Source organism: Chenopodium album, chromosome 1 (genome assembly GCF_948465745.1).
Source record: "Chenopodium album chromosome 1, dcCheAlbu1.1, whole genome shotgun sequence".
Taxonomy (NCBI): Eukaryota; Viridiplantae; Streptophyta; class Magnoliopsida; order Caryophyllales; family Amaranthaceae; genus Chenopodium; species Chenopodium album.
This window is the reverse complement of record NC_137834.1, coordinates 81,904,339-81,920,516: the sequence shown is the minus strand read 5'-3', so window position 1 is coordinate 81,920,516 and position 16,178 is coordinate 81,904,339. Positions and strand designations below refer to the sequence as shown.

At 33.2% G+C, this 16,178-nt stretch overlaps 1 protein-coding gene across 3 annotated transcripts; it reads left to right on the top strand.

The window, feature by feature from the left end:
* Positions 1–8,419: 8,419 nt before the first annotated feature.
* On the top strand, positions 8,420–12,921 carry LOC145558533 (WPP domain-interacting tail-anchored protein 2-like). Of its 3 annotated transcripts, none has more exons than XM_081619805.1 (5): positions 8,420–8,519; positions 9,885–10,440; positions 10,523–11,568; positions 11,658–11,870; positions 12,288–12,921. In XM_081619805.1, exons 2-5 carry the CDS (start codon positions 9,897–9,899, stop codon positions 12,705–12,707), a joined length of 2,223 nt encoding a protein of 740 aa, XP_081475931.1. In that variant the 5' UTR covers positions 8,420–8,519; positions 9,885–9,896; the 3' UTR covers positions 12,708–12,921. The 3 variants fall into 3 exon arrangements, with proteins under 3 accessions (XP_081475931.1, XP_081475940.1, XP_081475944.1); XM_081619814.1 differs by having other exon boundaries at positions 8,425–8,519; positions 9,869–10,440; XM_081619818.1 differs by having other exon boundaries at positions 8,466–8,519; positions 9,866–10,440.
* Positions 12,922–16,178: the final 3,257 nt, after the last annotated feature.

Below are 16,178 nucleotides of genomic sequence, written 5' to 3'. Positions count from 1 at the left end.
AACAAGTGTAATCTATAATTTTTCAAAGCCTTTTAGAGGACGAAATAGGGATAAGAAAAATTAGAAAGTAAGAAAGAGACTAAGAGAAAGAGCACGAGGCTATGGACTAATAAAGGAATGATTAAGTAATATGGGAACAAGTTTGATCTATAAATGTCAGATCCATTAAAAAGAGGGGCGGGGGGGGGGGGGGAGAGGGGGGATTTAGGGCAACAGAGGAAAGAAGAGGTGAGAAACAATTCAATAGACCATGTCGAGTTTTTAATTGTGGAAGAGATTTAGAAGATATGGAGGAAGAAAATGGAGAAAAAATGGGAATATAAAATATAGAAGGTAAAATAACGATGGGTTTGAGGGAAGGGGAAAAGGATGAAAAACTCTTAAGAGAATAATTTTTAGTAGTATTCAAGGAGTAGTTAAACAATACTTTTAAAAAAGACTAGGTTAGTTCCCGTGCCATGCACGGTAATTTTCTACTTCGTATATCTATTATTAAACTATCATTATAATTAGTTTTTTATTAACGAAAAAAAATCTAAAAACATAATTGACAAATTGTGATAAAAATAAAGGATTATATGAAAGATATGCTAGATATAAAATGATGTAAAATATTTTTATTATTATGTTAAGACTTTAACAAATTTTTATATGTGGCTGGCCACATGGTGCGGCAAGGGTTACTTGTAGGATGTTACTGGTTTTGTCAGGAGTTACTTGTAGGTGTTACTTGTATTATGGGGTTACTTGTATGGGTGTTACTGGTTTTGGTCGGGGTTACTTATAGGGTGTTACTGGTTTTGTCAGGGGTTACTTGTAGGTGTTACTTGTATTATGGGGTTACTTGTATGGGTGTTACTGGTTTTGGTCGGGGTTACTTATAGGATTTTACTGGTTTTGTCAGGGGTTACTTGTAGGTGTTACTTGTATTATGGAGTTACTTGTATGGGTGTTACTGGTTTTGGTCGGGGTTACTTGTAGGGTGTTACTGGTTTTGTCATGTGTTACTTGTATGGCTGTTATTGGTTTTGATCAGGGGATACTTGTAGGGTGTTACTAGTTTGGTATGGAATTTTGGTCTGGAGTTACTCAGAATACAAGAAACACATACAAGTAACCCATACAAGTAACCTCATAATACAAATAACACCTTACAAGTAACTCCAAATACAAGTAACCCTAAAATACAAGCACTACGTGAAAAAATGAATTTGGCACCGGTTCAAACCGGTGCACCCGGCCTAAGGCACCGGTTTGAACCGGTGCCAATGTGGGGGGTGCCAAAAAGTGGTTTAAAAAGGCACCGGTTCAAACCGGTGCCAAAACTTGAAATTAGCACCGGTTAACCGGTGCCTAAAATTACCAAAAAAAATTTATTCACCATTTTTGGCACCGGTTAACCGGTGCCAAAAGTGTCAAAAAAATTGATTTTTTTTTTTAAACTAAAAAATTAAATACACTAAAATAAAATGAGAATACAAAATATAAATGGCACATCACAATCAATATAATCAAATCTGTTCAATATATATATAATCAGAAAAAAATTACAATATAGATCAATAAAAAAATTACAACATATAAATCAAAATAAAAAAATTACAACATATAAAAAAAAATTACAATATAAATCAAAATAAAAATTTACAACTTCACAATAAAAAAACCCATATATTCTTGCATCTTGATTCTTCAATTTAAGATCTAAAGCCATGTACCTGTACAAATTAAAACAACCAAAATAAATTGATAAAAATGATTTAATTAAGCTGCGAAAACAATTCCAAAAAAAAAAATCCAGAAAATCGAAAAAAAAAACCCCCAGAACATGTATCAGTTTAAACAGATTTAAACCCAGAAAATAAATAAAATTAAACTCGATTAAAAAATACCCAGAAAATAAATAAATTTAAATTCGATTAAAAAAAACACAAAAAATAAATATGACAAAATTCGAATTAACCCAGAAAAAAAATAAGAAATCGAAAAAAAATTAAAATGACCCCATCTTCGAAAAAAAATTGAAATTAGAAAAAAAATTAAAATCGAAATTGATTAAAAATTTGATTAAAACAAACGTGAAAACAAAAATAAAATAAACCCAGAGATCGAAAAAAAAATGAAAATCGGAAAAAAAAAAACCCAATTAAAAGAGAATTGAAATGGAAAAAAAAAACCCAAGAAAAAACCTAAAAATCACGAAAATAAAACCCCAAAACCGCATGCAACTTGAAAAACAAAATCAAAATCGAAAAACAAAATCAAAATCGAAAAAAACACAATCAAAATTGAAATAGAAAAACAAAATCGAAAAAAGAAACCCAGAAATCGAAATAATTGAAATTGAAAAAAAATTCAAATCGAAAAACCCAGAAATCGATTGAAATGGTAAAAAAAAAACAAGAAATCGATTAAAATGGGCGGTTTTTTGGTCTTCGATTTGTTTTCTTCGATTTGTTGTTGTCTTCGATTTGTTGTTGGTAAAAACAAGATCCGGATGCATTAAAATGAAGGAGAAGGTGAGCAAGAAGGAAAGAGGAAGGAGATGGTGAGCAAGAAGGAAAGAGCTTAGGAGAGGAGAGAGAAAGAGGCGGAGGAGAGAGAGGCGGAGGAGAGGAGAGGGGTGAAAGAGGCGCATGCATTTTAGGGTTTGGGGGGGGGGTTTATATGGGCGGTTTTTTTTTTTTAATAAGTAAAGATCCGGTTCGTAAAGGCACCGGTTCAAACCGGTGCAAATTTATTTTTGGCACCGGTTTGAGCTGAACCGGTGCCATTTCTCTTTGTTTAAAAACCCGTTCATTTTTAGGCCGGTTTTTGGCACCGGTTTGGCTTGAACCGGTGTCATTAGGGGGTTGCCTATTTGTATTTTTCTACTAGTGAAGTAACCGTGCCGCACCATGTGGTTTGCCGCACTGGAAAAACCTCTGTAAGACTTTTTATTTATAGCTATATAAATATTTGTGTCAATGATATGTCAAATCTTTTTTATTTTAAGAAATTGTATGTCAAATCTTTTTTATTTTAAGGAATTGTATGTCAAATCTTTTTTTTATTTTAAGTAATTATATTTTATAAAATTAGGGAATTATTTTGTATAAGATTTGATTGTTTGTAGATTTCCTCACTGCCGCCGTTCCCCTTCTCTCTGTGTGTCTCTCTGTAATGGTGATGGATGAATATGAGCTAATCCGGTCGTTGAGAATAGACTTCAATCTAATCCCAATCGAAGGACATGTTACTACTTACTCTTCCCGTCTGAAGGGTGAAATCTGGAGTGCAATACAGACCATACTCGGAAACAGAAAATCAGTCTTAGCCTCAACTAATCCGGATGATGTGGAGATATGCCCATCACTGGAGTGTCCATGTTTTGGTAGTGAGCGGTGGTATGATGATAGGGGCCATGATGAGCAGTTGAGAGACGGCGATCACGGCTACATCATCATCCGTGGCACTACTCTGGACTCGTTAGTTGATGATGATGACTCTAGTAGTGCAGATTGGGATGACAAGTTTGACAACTCCATACGACTTCTTGTCAATGAGCTCAATTGCACTTTCTTTAATTGTTGTGGCAAAAGATCTCACCTTCTTATCACTCACTTTAATCTGTCTCATCATCCTCGTCTCTTCATCAATCTTGTTGTTTCTCACTCTCAAACTCAAACGCCTACAGTCCATCTCAAGCGCTTTGGTCTTGGTACTGAAGCATCGCTCCGAAACTTCCTCCACTCCCTTGCCGAAATTAGGTAATCCACCTATGACCTATCACCTATGATATGAATAACAACACTTACCTACAAACACACTCACTACTCTTAGCTTAATTGTAGGGATATTGATTTTGGCGAGTACCGTGTCTCCGTTCAATTTAAGAATTACAAGCAATGTTACAAAGCTTTGAAAAAATTGTGCTCCCATTCTCTGAAAAAGGTATGTATGTAACCCCTGTTGTTGTTGTTAAAGAAAATCTTAACTAGCTGTTAGTTAGATTTTAAACATACAAGAGATGGTTTTGTTATATAGTCTCCTTCCTATTGAATTAGAATTAATAGGTACTGTTGTTAATAATTTGACCTTGGAAATTGTTAATATGCATGAATGCTACTGATGCAAGTATATGTAGACTTTCTCGAGGATGCCCCAGTTTCTCAGGGAGAGATTTTGTTTCTCACATGACATTTTCGTAAATAAATTAACAACTTTATTCAATTGTGGAGCCCACAATAATGAAAAATTTGTTGATTTATTCATGAAAATGCCATTATGAGAAACAAATTTGTTAGGAATTTCCCAAATTTTATGGCTTCTTTGAGAACCGATTATGTATGAGTGCCCAAGTTCGATTATATTCCACACACCACACATACTTACATGGAATTAACTTGATCAAGACCATGGAAATTATTATTACTTCCTCCGTTTCTAGAAAACTCGCAACAATTGGGTATTATTTGTGAGACATAAAGTATTCAATTGTTGCGAGTAATCTGAAACGGAGAAAGTAATATAAATATGCATGGAAGTAGTATATGTGGGACTTTCTTTTAAAATCATCTCAATTTAATACGAAGTATAATATTTCCAATACATGACTGTAGTTTGAGAATGGAAGTGAAAAAACCAGTTCAACCTGTTGACTTTAAATGATATGTGATCTGCAGAAGGGGGAAAAACGTGTGAATGATTATCAACTGACTTTGAAAGACGACGAGAAGCTGTCTAGAGTATCACTTTTTTGTGGCTCCTTTGATGATGAAGTGCTAGCCTACAAATGCAGCGAGAATAGCTACAAGGCCTACAATGAATCAGCTACAACTCAAGCTCTCAACAACCGAGTATTGATGCTCGAGAAAGAGTTGAGCTTGGTTAGATCCTTAACAGAGAATTCCATTCCCCAGTCAGTCTTTAAGGGATCAACTAAAGCCCGGGCTCTGAATCACCGAGCAGCAATGCTTCAGGAGAGATTGGACTTAGTCAAATCCGTAATGGACAGCAGAGGTTGTTACAACAACCATGATGAATCAGAATCACCATTTAGCAGTCTGGCTCCGGCTCTGAGAAACCGATTGTCAACCCTTGATAAGGAATTGAGCACTCTCAAAGCTGTACTGGAGGATGCTTGCATTACTAGGACTCAGGCTCTTGAGAACCGAGTGGCAATGCTTGAAAAGGAATTCAATGCTATGAAAGACAACATGGTCATCAAGGAATCATCCCATAATCATCAGTCTCAGGCTCTGAAACGCTTAAGAAGGGAATGATTGAAGCACTCACTTTGTAACACAATGGAGGAGGAATCAATCTCTGGTGCTAGCTAGCTAGTTGTTGTGTTAGTTTAAGCTATCTATTTAGATATCCTTTAATTTAGTCGTGTTTAAGTTATTAAGGTGTCCTTTAGTTAATGGGCGTGTTCGGCGCTAGCTTTTGAGTAGCTTTTAGTGGTTTGACCAAGTCAAACCACTACTCAACAAAAAATGTGAGTGTTTGGCAAAGTAATGGTTCAAGTAGCTTTTAGTGGTGGAGGTAGCTTTTATTAAAAGCTGGGATTATTAGCTTTTGAAATTAGAGGTAGCTTTTGAAGTAGCTTTTGAAAATTTAATGTATAGTTTTAAAAATAAAATATTGATTCTTAAATGTAACAACTAGTCAACCACTACTTTACCGAACAATCATATCTAAATTATTTTTTTTCACAGCTAATAGCTTGTTGACAGCTAACAGCTATCTCCACAGCTCACAACTATCTCCACAGCTACAACTACCTTCACAGCTATATTTTGCCGAACATGCCCAATGTGTTTAAGTTATTTCGGTGTTATAACTTAATCATCTGTTTTTCAAAACAAAAAGAAAAAACTTAAATCATCTGCTAATATTAATGATTATTTAATTTGATGCAAATGACTGATGTTATTTTAAGTAATGTATACGATTTTTGATCAAATTATACAATTAATATCTATTTTCAATTTTGTGTCTAACGCTTTTACAATTTAATAACACGCTACAAATAAATTTAACATAAAATAGAATATGTATATCATACATAATTCAGCTATAATTGTAAAAAACCACAAGAATTAATATTCACAATAATTTGTTGGCTAGAATTTTTTTTCAATTGAAAAAATCAATGAGATAGAGATGTGTAACTGTGTATACTTTAGGAGGAAAACAAAATTTGAACAACAACAATCTAAATTGTTATATGTAGTACAACAATCAAAAAATAGGACAATCCAAATATTCACTGAACAATCCTATCAAGTTACTCCAAATCTAAACTTACATTCAACAACAATTAAAAAAAATAATAGATCAAATTGAAAAAAGAAGAGATATTGGTACCCCAATAACGATCTTGCGCTGTGAGGATTTGGTGAGGGCAACTGGATGAGATAAATGAAGAAAATTTCTGGGCAGAGTAAACTAGAGAACACATTATCTTTAAAAAGAGAGAGAAAGTGGGGAAAATGACAAAGTGGTATTTAGTATCAAGCGCATCGTTTTGACGGGGGTGTAGGTAGAGTTGTCTACAGTGGGGTGTAGGTATAAATAATTAGGGCTTTGTCAGACTCCAAGTTAAGTTTAGTGGGCTAATACTAATTGATCTTACTCTCATTGTAAATACTAATCCGGCCTTACATGGTTGCATGACTTGAGAGCTACAAGGGCAAGTTATGAGGATCGATCCCAATTCACCTGAAATCAAAAGGGAAATTTTTATCACTTGAGCTATCTCTCGCTCTCTTACGCTTTGTTTGGATAGCAAAGAAGGAAGGAAAAGAAGGGGAGGGAAAATGGAGGAAGGGAAGGGAAAAGAAAGGGAGGGGGAGGTGAGCTTCATTTTCCCTCCAAATCTCTCCAATTTTGGAGAGATTATGGTTATTATAGAGAAAGGGAAAATGGATCCCTCCCTCTCCTTCCCCTTCCTTCCCCCAATCTTTTACCCAAACAAGAGATTTTGTCCCCCTCCATTTCTCTTCTCTTCTTTTCCTTCCATTTCTTCCTATCCAAACAAAGTGTTAAGGAAATGATTAAAATAGGATGAATGAACAATGTATCTAGAATAATTCAAACAATGTCAAGTCAATTCACCAACAACATTTGTAGTGATAAACTAATAATAATACTTAGAAGTTAGAAGGAATTATGCAGATCATTCTCATAACTTCCATAAGACAATTTATGCTGCACACTTCATGACATACCTATAAAACGGGGGGTGTGTGTGATTGGGAGAAGTTTAGAGCTTATAGTGGTATTTGACCAATCCAAATTTCTAGCGGGAGTTCTTGGTTGAGAGTGGATGTGTGAGAAAGGTTTGAGCCCAAAAGGTTAGTTTGAAGAGCTATTTGAAAGTGTAGTTTGTGTATGTAATGTTGCAATGGTGATACGACTATTCTATGATTTTTTTCCTAGACTTTGTCAAATACTACACCTTACCAAGATTTTACCATATGGTATTAGAATGACATCCTCATTGTTCATTACAGATTACTTCATTATGGATAAAGTAGGTATTGAGTTTTAAATACTAGATACTCCTTCTGTTCCCAATTATTTATCCCATAGCCATATTTTACTTTACAACTACGTAACTTCTGATTGAGATGGGAAAGAAAAATGGTGGAATCTAAAATTATTTTTGTTACTATGAAGTCGCAACCTTTCATAAATATTTATGATATGAATCATTCTTTTAAAAATGACCTTAAAAAGAGAATAAAACCATCTTCTAAAGTTCTAACAGATAGATGATATATTCACTTAAGTACTTAACTCATTTATATAAATAACTAATACTGTCGAATTATAAGTTAACAAACTAGACAAATCAACTACTAGTAATTCAAATAGGACCACAATAAAACACTAGACATCATAAGAAGTTATACATTCTTAATATGGAATTTATAACTTTAAATTAAAATAGGTAAAAGTTAAGTCTTAACTCTAAATTCCACTACCCCAAGTTTCCCTCCTCAACAACATAAAGTAAAGCCCTTTACCATATAAAATCAATAATATTCCACCAAAACCATATGATATATAATTATATATATTGATTATAGATTATCAATAATAATAATTAAATTACATTAAAACCAATGATATAAATAATCAATATTAAAATTAAATACATTAAATTACATATCTAAGGTGGTTTAGTCTTTGTCCACAAGCAAGTTCATACGCTCCACGATCAACCCCACCCGCCACTCGTTCAATCATTCAACTACCCAACGCTTTTAACACTAACGTGCGCACTTTTCCAACGCTTTCATCACTGGTCCACTTTCTACTCTCCTAAATATCTTATCCTGCGCACTCTCTTATCCTGCGCACTCTTGGCGCATTTTAGAACTCACCTCCGTGATTGACTCTGACTGATAAACTTAACCAAAAAATACAAAAACAACAACAAAAAAACAGAGCATTCTTGCTACAAAAATACATTTTTTTTAAATAAAAAAAGGAAAAATAAAGCTTATCATCATTTTCTCTCTCTTAAGGTATGGATTAATTTTCACTCTTCATATTTTTTGATTACTAATTCTTGTTAATTCTTATTATAATGTTGTGTTACATGAAATTTAATTGCTTTTTTAGCTCTATGTATGTGTATAATTGGGTTGCCAATTTTTGTTCTTGATTTTTGATGGGTAGTTGACTTTTTCTTAGCTAAATTTTTTTTGCATGAAGTTTTTATTTTTTTTATTTTAAGGGGTATAATTGATTATGTGGGCTGAATTATGTATATTGAACTTAGGATTGAGTTAAATTTAATTTAATTTTGAATGTTAATTTTAATTCTTGGTGGGTTAAATTTGATGAATTGTGAGAGTTGCATGTCATAATTAAAGAATTCAGCTGAAATTAGTAGAGATGATACTACTAAAGGATGTAGAAGTGGTTAATTTTACTAGTTGGGAGACTAGTTTGAAGAATTGAGCTATTGAATTTGTAGTTAATACTACTTTTCAATGAGGGTTGTCGAGTTCATAAGAGTTAAGACTGTATTTTTGATGACAGTCTTTAACTAAGGACAGATGGACTCGTAGCAGTCGAGCGTGGCGATTTTTATAGCTCTGTGCTAAATTTGGTGCATTGAGAGGTCAATTGGTTTGATGAATCTTGTAATGTGGAAGTATATGTGGTAAAGTTTGTGAATGGGTTAAGATTTGGATGATTGGGAATCTTTGTTGACTTCAGCTTGAAGTTTTTAGAGAGATTTGACTTGAGGGTAATAGTGGTTGATTTAGCAACAACTTCTGACTAGTTCAATGGTTGATTAATATTGGCATAATCTTCTACAATAGCGAATCGAGTCATGTATGCTACATTATTAACTAGTAATTGATTGAAGTAGTAAGGTGGAATGGTGGATTAAGCACTTTTATTGTGATGAATTGTTAAATGGTGTTGAAATTGTCATAATCTTTTGCAACTGTGTTTTATTGAGTCATGTATGCTACATTATCCACTATTTGATTGAAAATTTAAAGTTTACCCTTCTTATTGTTATATTTATTTGATGTTGGAATCGGTAGTGACTGTAGTGAACTTGTTTACTGTCCCGGTGTCCCCTCTCTTTCTAATCCCCCGAACAACGAAGAGCCACATAAAATAGTGCTGTTGACAAGATTCAGTCCTATTCCTAGGTCTTGAGTACCACCCTCTAAGACTTCACCGCTCAAACTTCTTGGCAGCCAATATGTTGTTTCTTATCATATCTAGATTAGTACAAATACATCATTTTTCTTGGGTTGTGCAATATGATTGATCAAAAGTTTGTACTATTTAATACTTGTACTTAATAGCGATTACCAATTAGGCTTTTTTTAACTGCCCTTCTCAGTAGGTGTCTCGTGAAACAGGAAGAATAACCTATGGGAATGGATGCTTGTATATCCAATGGTGTAGATGATGCTGATTCTATATTGACTTCTTGTAACTCCCTATCCAACGGAGTTTCAATTAGCGAAAATGGTTTGATGGAACCAACTATGCTCATGGAGTTGCTAACTTTATTGGACTTGGATTTAGCATACTTTTCTGAGAAGCTGGTAAACTTAGATCTTTATATGACAATTGTTTCCCTTGGAGAGATCGGACTTGGAGAGTTGTCCCTGCAGAACAGCAAAATCTCGGAAGTAGAAATTGAGAAGGCTCTTATCTTTGATCTTTCTTTTGAATATCTAGATTCCGAGGTCACCGAGTTGGGGAGTTTCTTAGAAGTCCTTCAAGCCAAGATCAATGATGCACATCAGAAGATATGTTTATTTAAACTAAGAAGAGATATATTTACTATCTTCCAAGGGAAATTGCAGGGTTCTGAAAATTCCTGGAAGCATTTACAGGAACAACTTTTAGAGTTGAAGAGGCAACTGGCAAAATTTCACAAAACACTCTCATCTTTTCGCGAGAAAAGTAGTAAGTTAGTAAATTTTTATAAGCAGAAACTAGAGTCAAACTGTAAATTTCTGTACTTACCAGGATCCTCTATTATCTGCAGCATATTCGATTGAAAACGAGGATTTGGAGAGGTCACATTATGATTTGCAGAATGCGGGGCAGCAAAGACTTGTGCTAAGCATGTTGGAAAAATCTTTTTCTGCAGAACTCAATCTTGAGAAACGATTACTAGAATTGAAAAAACGGGAGGAAGAGCTGGAATCGGAACTCTCACTAACAAATGAGGTTGCCTCGGGAATGGAAGCATTTCTAGGAGTTGCTTTAGAAAGACTGTTAGAAGTAGAACATTCTTCCCAGGTATTTATGGGGATTGCAAAGGAAATGATGTCACGACTCCAAATCTACGAGTTTAATATGCATTGCTCAGTTCAGAGAGAAGAGGAGTTGAAATCCAAGCTTGAAAATAGCTTAGAACAACTGAAAAAGAAAGATAAATTGGAGCAGAAGTTAGAAGAGCTTGAAAAGAAGCTGCAAGCTTCTGAGTCAAAGTTACAAGAAGTGAATGCATGTTATGAAGCAAGTCAGGAGCAACTTTCGGAGATGGAAGACGCAACTGAAGCTTTAAGAGAACACGCTATAATGGCAGAAACTAGGGCTCATGATGCAGAAGAGAAATTAGCCACTTTAACAGAAGAGAATGTAGAGCTCAGAGAAGAAGTGGTTTTCCTTAAAGCCGGTGATAGCAACGAAGAGAAGATAACTGTTCTAGAGAAAAATGTGAGAGAGTTGGAAGTAAAACTGCAAACTTCAAAGACTTTTGCTGATGCCAGTCAAGAGCAGCAAAATATGCTGTACACAGCAATCTGGGATATGGAAACATTGATCGAGGAGCTAAAATCGAAGTTCTCAAAAGCTGAGAGTAAGGCGGAAAGTGCAGAAAAGCAGTGCCTAGAATTAGCAGAAACCAACATAGAACTTAACAAAGAAAAAGGCAATCTTAAGTCCGAAAATGAAAAATTGGTGGAAAGCTTGAAAGTTGCTAACAAAATGAAAGTAGCCAGGGCAAAGGAAATTAGTGACGGGGCAAAGCTTATTACTGACATGGTTATGCAGCTGGAAACTGAAAGAACGAGGGTTCAAAAGCAGGTATGCAAACTAATTTTTCTTTCTGTCATAAAATTATAACGCGGACATTTTCCAAACATTACATGAATAATGAAAATCCAATTTTGCAGCTATCTTCTTTAGCAAGAGAAAACACCATATTGTTGGAAGAGTTGCGCAAGATGAGAAGAAACTTAATCAAGGCTAATCAAAGCAACAAAGGTGACGTTGACAGAAAAGAGATGGAGTCTAACATATATAAGACTGCTAATGGTATCATCACAACACTCTCAACTACAGAGGAGGTAGTTGAGACTCCAACTTCTACCACCGCCAGTAACCAGGTGCGGAATCATACATCAGATTTTAACTCCTGTTCTTTATTTTGTAGTTTCTGGACTGTTAGAAACCTCAGGTGTATCTGAAAATCTACTTGTGAGATTTGTCATGATTTTCCAACTTCCCGCTCATACCTTGGAGGGTGAGATTGGACTTTTTTATATCAATATAGGCTCTTTCTTTATAGGGTTTTGATGAGAATAAATGGTCATTATTATGAGACTAGCTACTACAAATGAGTTAGCGAGAGTTACATTGTCGAAGCTAGTATATGTCTTGGTAATTCCTAGTTTCAAGTTGATGTGGCTAAAGTGCTATATCATAAGTTTGAGAAACAAAATACATGTAATTTCTGAAGTGTTTGCATCTTGCCGTCCTTAATGAGTATATAACATCAATATGCCTTTTTTTTTCTGCAACAGTTAGATGAGCCATCGGAAGAGAACAACACAGGTGAAGCTGCAGGTTCTTTCAAAATTGATGCAGTTGCTGCCAATTGCATAAACCATGATGAAGCAGAAACTGCAGGATCTTTCAAATGTGTTGATGATGCTGCAGATTCTGCTGCTGTCAATCATAAAGACCGTGATAACGCAGAAACTGCAGGATCCTCCAAATCTAATGATGATGCTACAGATTCTGTTGCTTCTAACCATGAAGATGCCACTGATGATTGTATTCTGCAAGACAGTGGCAGCAAGATGAAGAATAAGTATATTACGAAGAAGTCTTTCTTCTTTACCGCAGTTTTTGTTTCAGTGCTGTCTTATATAGTTATGTACATCAATTGGCAAGACATGTATTCTATTATTACGAGACTTCAACAATTAAACTTCCAATAGGTAATGTGCATAGTCCTTTTTTATTCTTTGGGTTGGTTTGTTCTGTAACGATTTTGTATGTAATTGTTGATTGTAGGATCATGTAGAAGAGATGATCTATTGTGTTTGGAAATTCTTTGAATGTTGTAATATTAGATTTTATAAGACCATAGAAATGTGTAGACATGTAATGATGTAAATTATAGATAGCTATGGAAAAACAGTTAAATTATTATTTGATTGATTGTTACGATTGAAAATTTTTCCTGTTGGGATATTGTCTTTTATTCTGATTTTCTATATTTTCGTAATCGTTGTACATCATTACAATGTCTACATAGGGCCTGTTCTCATTGACTGAACTGAGCTGAACTGAACTGAAATGAATATTTTATAAGAGAAGGAAATTAGGAGCTGAACTGAAGTGAGCTGAGCTGAACTTGAACTGAACTGAGCTGAACTGAATTGAATTTCAACGTAAGAGAACAGGCCCATAGTATCGAAATGGTATTGGGATATTGTCTTTTATTATGATATTGATCGAGCTCACACCTTACTACGTTAGTCTCGAAATGGTAGTTAGTACTCCGTACACTAGCTCCATTACAATTGATAGGAGTTGTCAAGGCTGGATACATTGAAGTATCGGAAATCAAAGCATAACTTCTAATTATTTCAGCTAAACGGCATGTGATGAGTGTGTTTTCGACACCGTTGTCGAAACACTTGGTTGGCGTAAAACAATGGTGAAGTTTAAGCTCGCTCAATGGTTCGTGCACTTGATCTAGTATCCTAGCTAGAAGCGTTTAACATGTATGTGATGTTGAGAAAGTTTAAAGTTTAATGAATAAGAATGATAAAAAAGATTGCTCAATTAAAATAATTTTATGCTTACCCTTATTTGCAAACATTAGTTTTATAACCCCTTTATGACTCGTGATTATACGAGTCAACAATTTTCTTGTTAGATATTATGAAAAATAATTTACATTAGTTGAGACTAAGGGCCTGTTCCGATTGACTGAACTGAACTGAACTGATTAATTAGTGATTTTTAACTACGGATTAGTGATCTTTGATTATTTATTGATTATTTATTACTATACATATGTGTATATACAAATGTACATATTATTATTATTATTATTATTATTATTATTAATTATTATTATTTATTGATTATTATTATTATTATTATTATTATTATTATTATTATTATTATTGTTATTATTATTATTGTTATTATTATTATTTATTGATGATTATTATTATTATTAATTATTATTTATTGATTATTATTATTATTATTATTGTTATTATTATTATTGTTATTATTATTATTATTATTATTATTATTATTATTATTATTATTATTATTATTATTATTATTATTTATTGATGATTATTATTATTATTTATTGATTATTATTATTAGATTATTATTTCAATTATTATTGTTATTATTATTATTATTTATTGATTATTATTATTATTATTATTATTATTGTTGTTGTTGTTGTTGTTGTTGTTGTTGTTGTTGTTGTTGTTGTTGTTGTTGTTGTTGTTGTTGTTGTTGTTGTTGTAAATTAAGAGCTGAACTGAACTAAACTGAACTGAATTTCAACGGAAGAGAACATGCCCTAATTGTCTACATTAAAGAAATAAAAATATCAGAGAATATAATGAATAACATATACATCGTATATTAGATTAATAGATTAGTCCACCTATTACTAATTGGTTTTAAGACGAAACTCTGATAGATTGGTCGATTGGACTTACATGTGTGTTTTTTTTGGTGTTTCACCCGGTTCACCCTTTGGGCTAATCCGGATTGGACTTACATGTAGTTGCTCATTGAAATGATTTAATCTCTAGTAGTTGCACTTAATGCCATAGTGTGTCTCTAGTAATTACTATGTTGCTCCTTCATGAACTAAAACTAAAAGTAACTGCTTGAGCACACATACTCCTACAGTCCTACCGTCCGTAAATATTGCTTTATCTATTTGGTTTTGGAGTCAGAAGTTCCTCAAATTTGACTGTGAATTCCCAACGCTTTATCTTTTTGGAGTATTATAAGTATTTGTTTTAAACATATACTTCGGTACTTCATGTGCCCGTTATTATGTGCAACAGAGTTATTATTTGTAAGATATAAAATATTCATTTATTGCACTGGAGGATGTATTTTGAATAACATAAGTATATGTTTTTTAAAATAATTTTTATTAACACATAAATATTAAATATCAAATTATTATCGATGACTTAATTTGCTAGTAAGAGCTACATTTTTTTTTTCAATATTTTGAGTTGGTTCGACGTACTATTGTGATTAAAGTTGTCGGTAATTTGCAATGGCTATCCAAATCATAGGTAATTTTAAAATTATTGACGGTTAAACTTTTTCTTTGTTAAAAAAAATCCCTCGATAAATACACATTTTATAGTGAGACATGCTTTTTAAAGACCACGAAAAAAGCAAAAGGTGAAGATAAGGGGACGGAAAAAGTACATGTTACATAACTTTTTTTTTTTTTTCTCGCTTTCTTCTAAACTTAGCTCTTTTCTATGCGGACTTACACCGTAGTTTCATAGCTACAAAACAAAATCTCTCTTCATCGCTTTATTTGTTCTTCTTGTTGCAACTTTTTTGTTTCTGATACATAATCTAGTTAATTATAAAGAAAAATAGAGACAGAAAGAGTAAAAAAAAAATGCATAAGACGAGTATCTTCACTTATATTATTAGGGCGAATAATTATATTACGTAACAAACATCACATGTAAAAAGTTTCAAATTAAAGATTCAATTGTTCACCAACATACATACATACATATATATGATTCCTCGACTTAAAAAGATCGAGATGAGAAGATGTGAAAAATTGAATCATTTTTATTTGGGAAATAATGCTTGTTATGATTTTATTAAACATTATGTTGATGGAGGGCCGCAGCCACAAACGCACCAAGTACTGAGGCATGAAACATGTATGCAATGAGGGCAATTTGGTATACAATCTGTTGGTTTCGTACAACGTGGTGATATTAAACTTCTTGAGCTTTCAACTCTCCAAAATCCACCTGAAACAAAAACACAAATATTTTAATTAGTCGAGTAAAATTCCGGCCTCTCAAATAACTTGAATCATCTTTTAGGGTTACATCTTACAATAATTATATTTTATACTTCGTATCATTTTACCATGTAATGGTAATAATAGACTTACGTACAGACCGATTTATGATACATTAATAACTAGTTGTACAAAGTTTTCAAAAAAAAAAAAAAGAACTAGTTGTACAAATACAATTTATGATAGTGAAAAGAAAATCATCTAGTCATTTAGAGAAGTGAAATTATTTCATTTTTGCATATATTAAAATTAAAAAGTAGATGTCATTTTGTAATATAGATATACTTACTACTGCTACATGCATTTATATGTTAAAACTATTGTAACAAAGTTTAATTGTATCATTTTT

Coding starts and splice junctions, on each gene's coding strand:
- LOC145558533 (XM_081619805.1), top strand. CDS start 9,897: ATGGGAATGGATGCTTGTATATCCAATGGTGTAGATGATGCTGATTCT. Junction 11,569..11,657: donor GAACGAGGGTTCAAAAGCAG/GTATGCAAACTA, acceptor CCAATTTTGCAG/CTATCTTCTTTAGCAAGAGA. Junction 11,871..12,287: donor CTACCACCGCCAGTAACCAG/GTGCGGAATCAT, acceptor TTTCTGCAACAG/TTAGATGAGCCATCGGAAGA.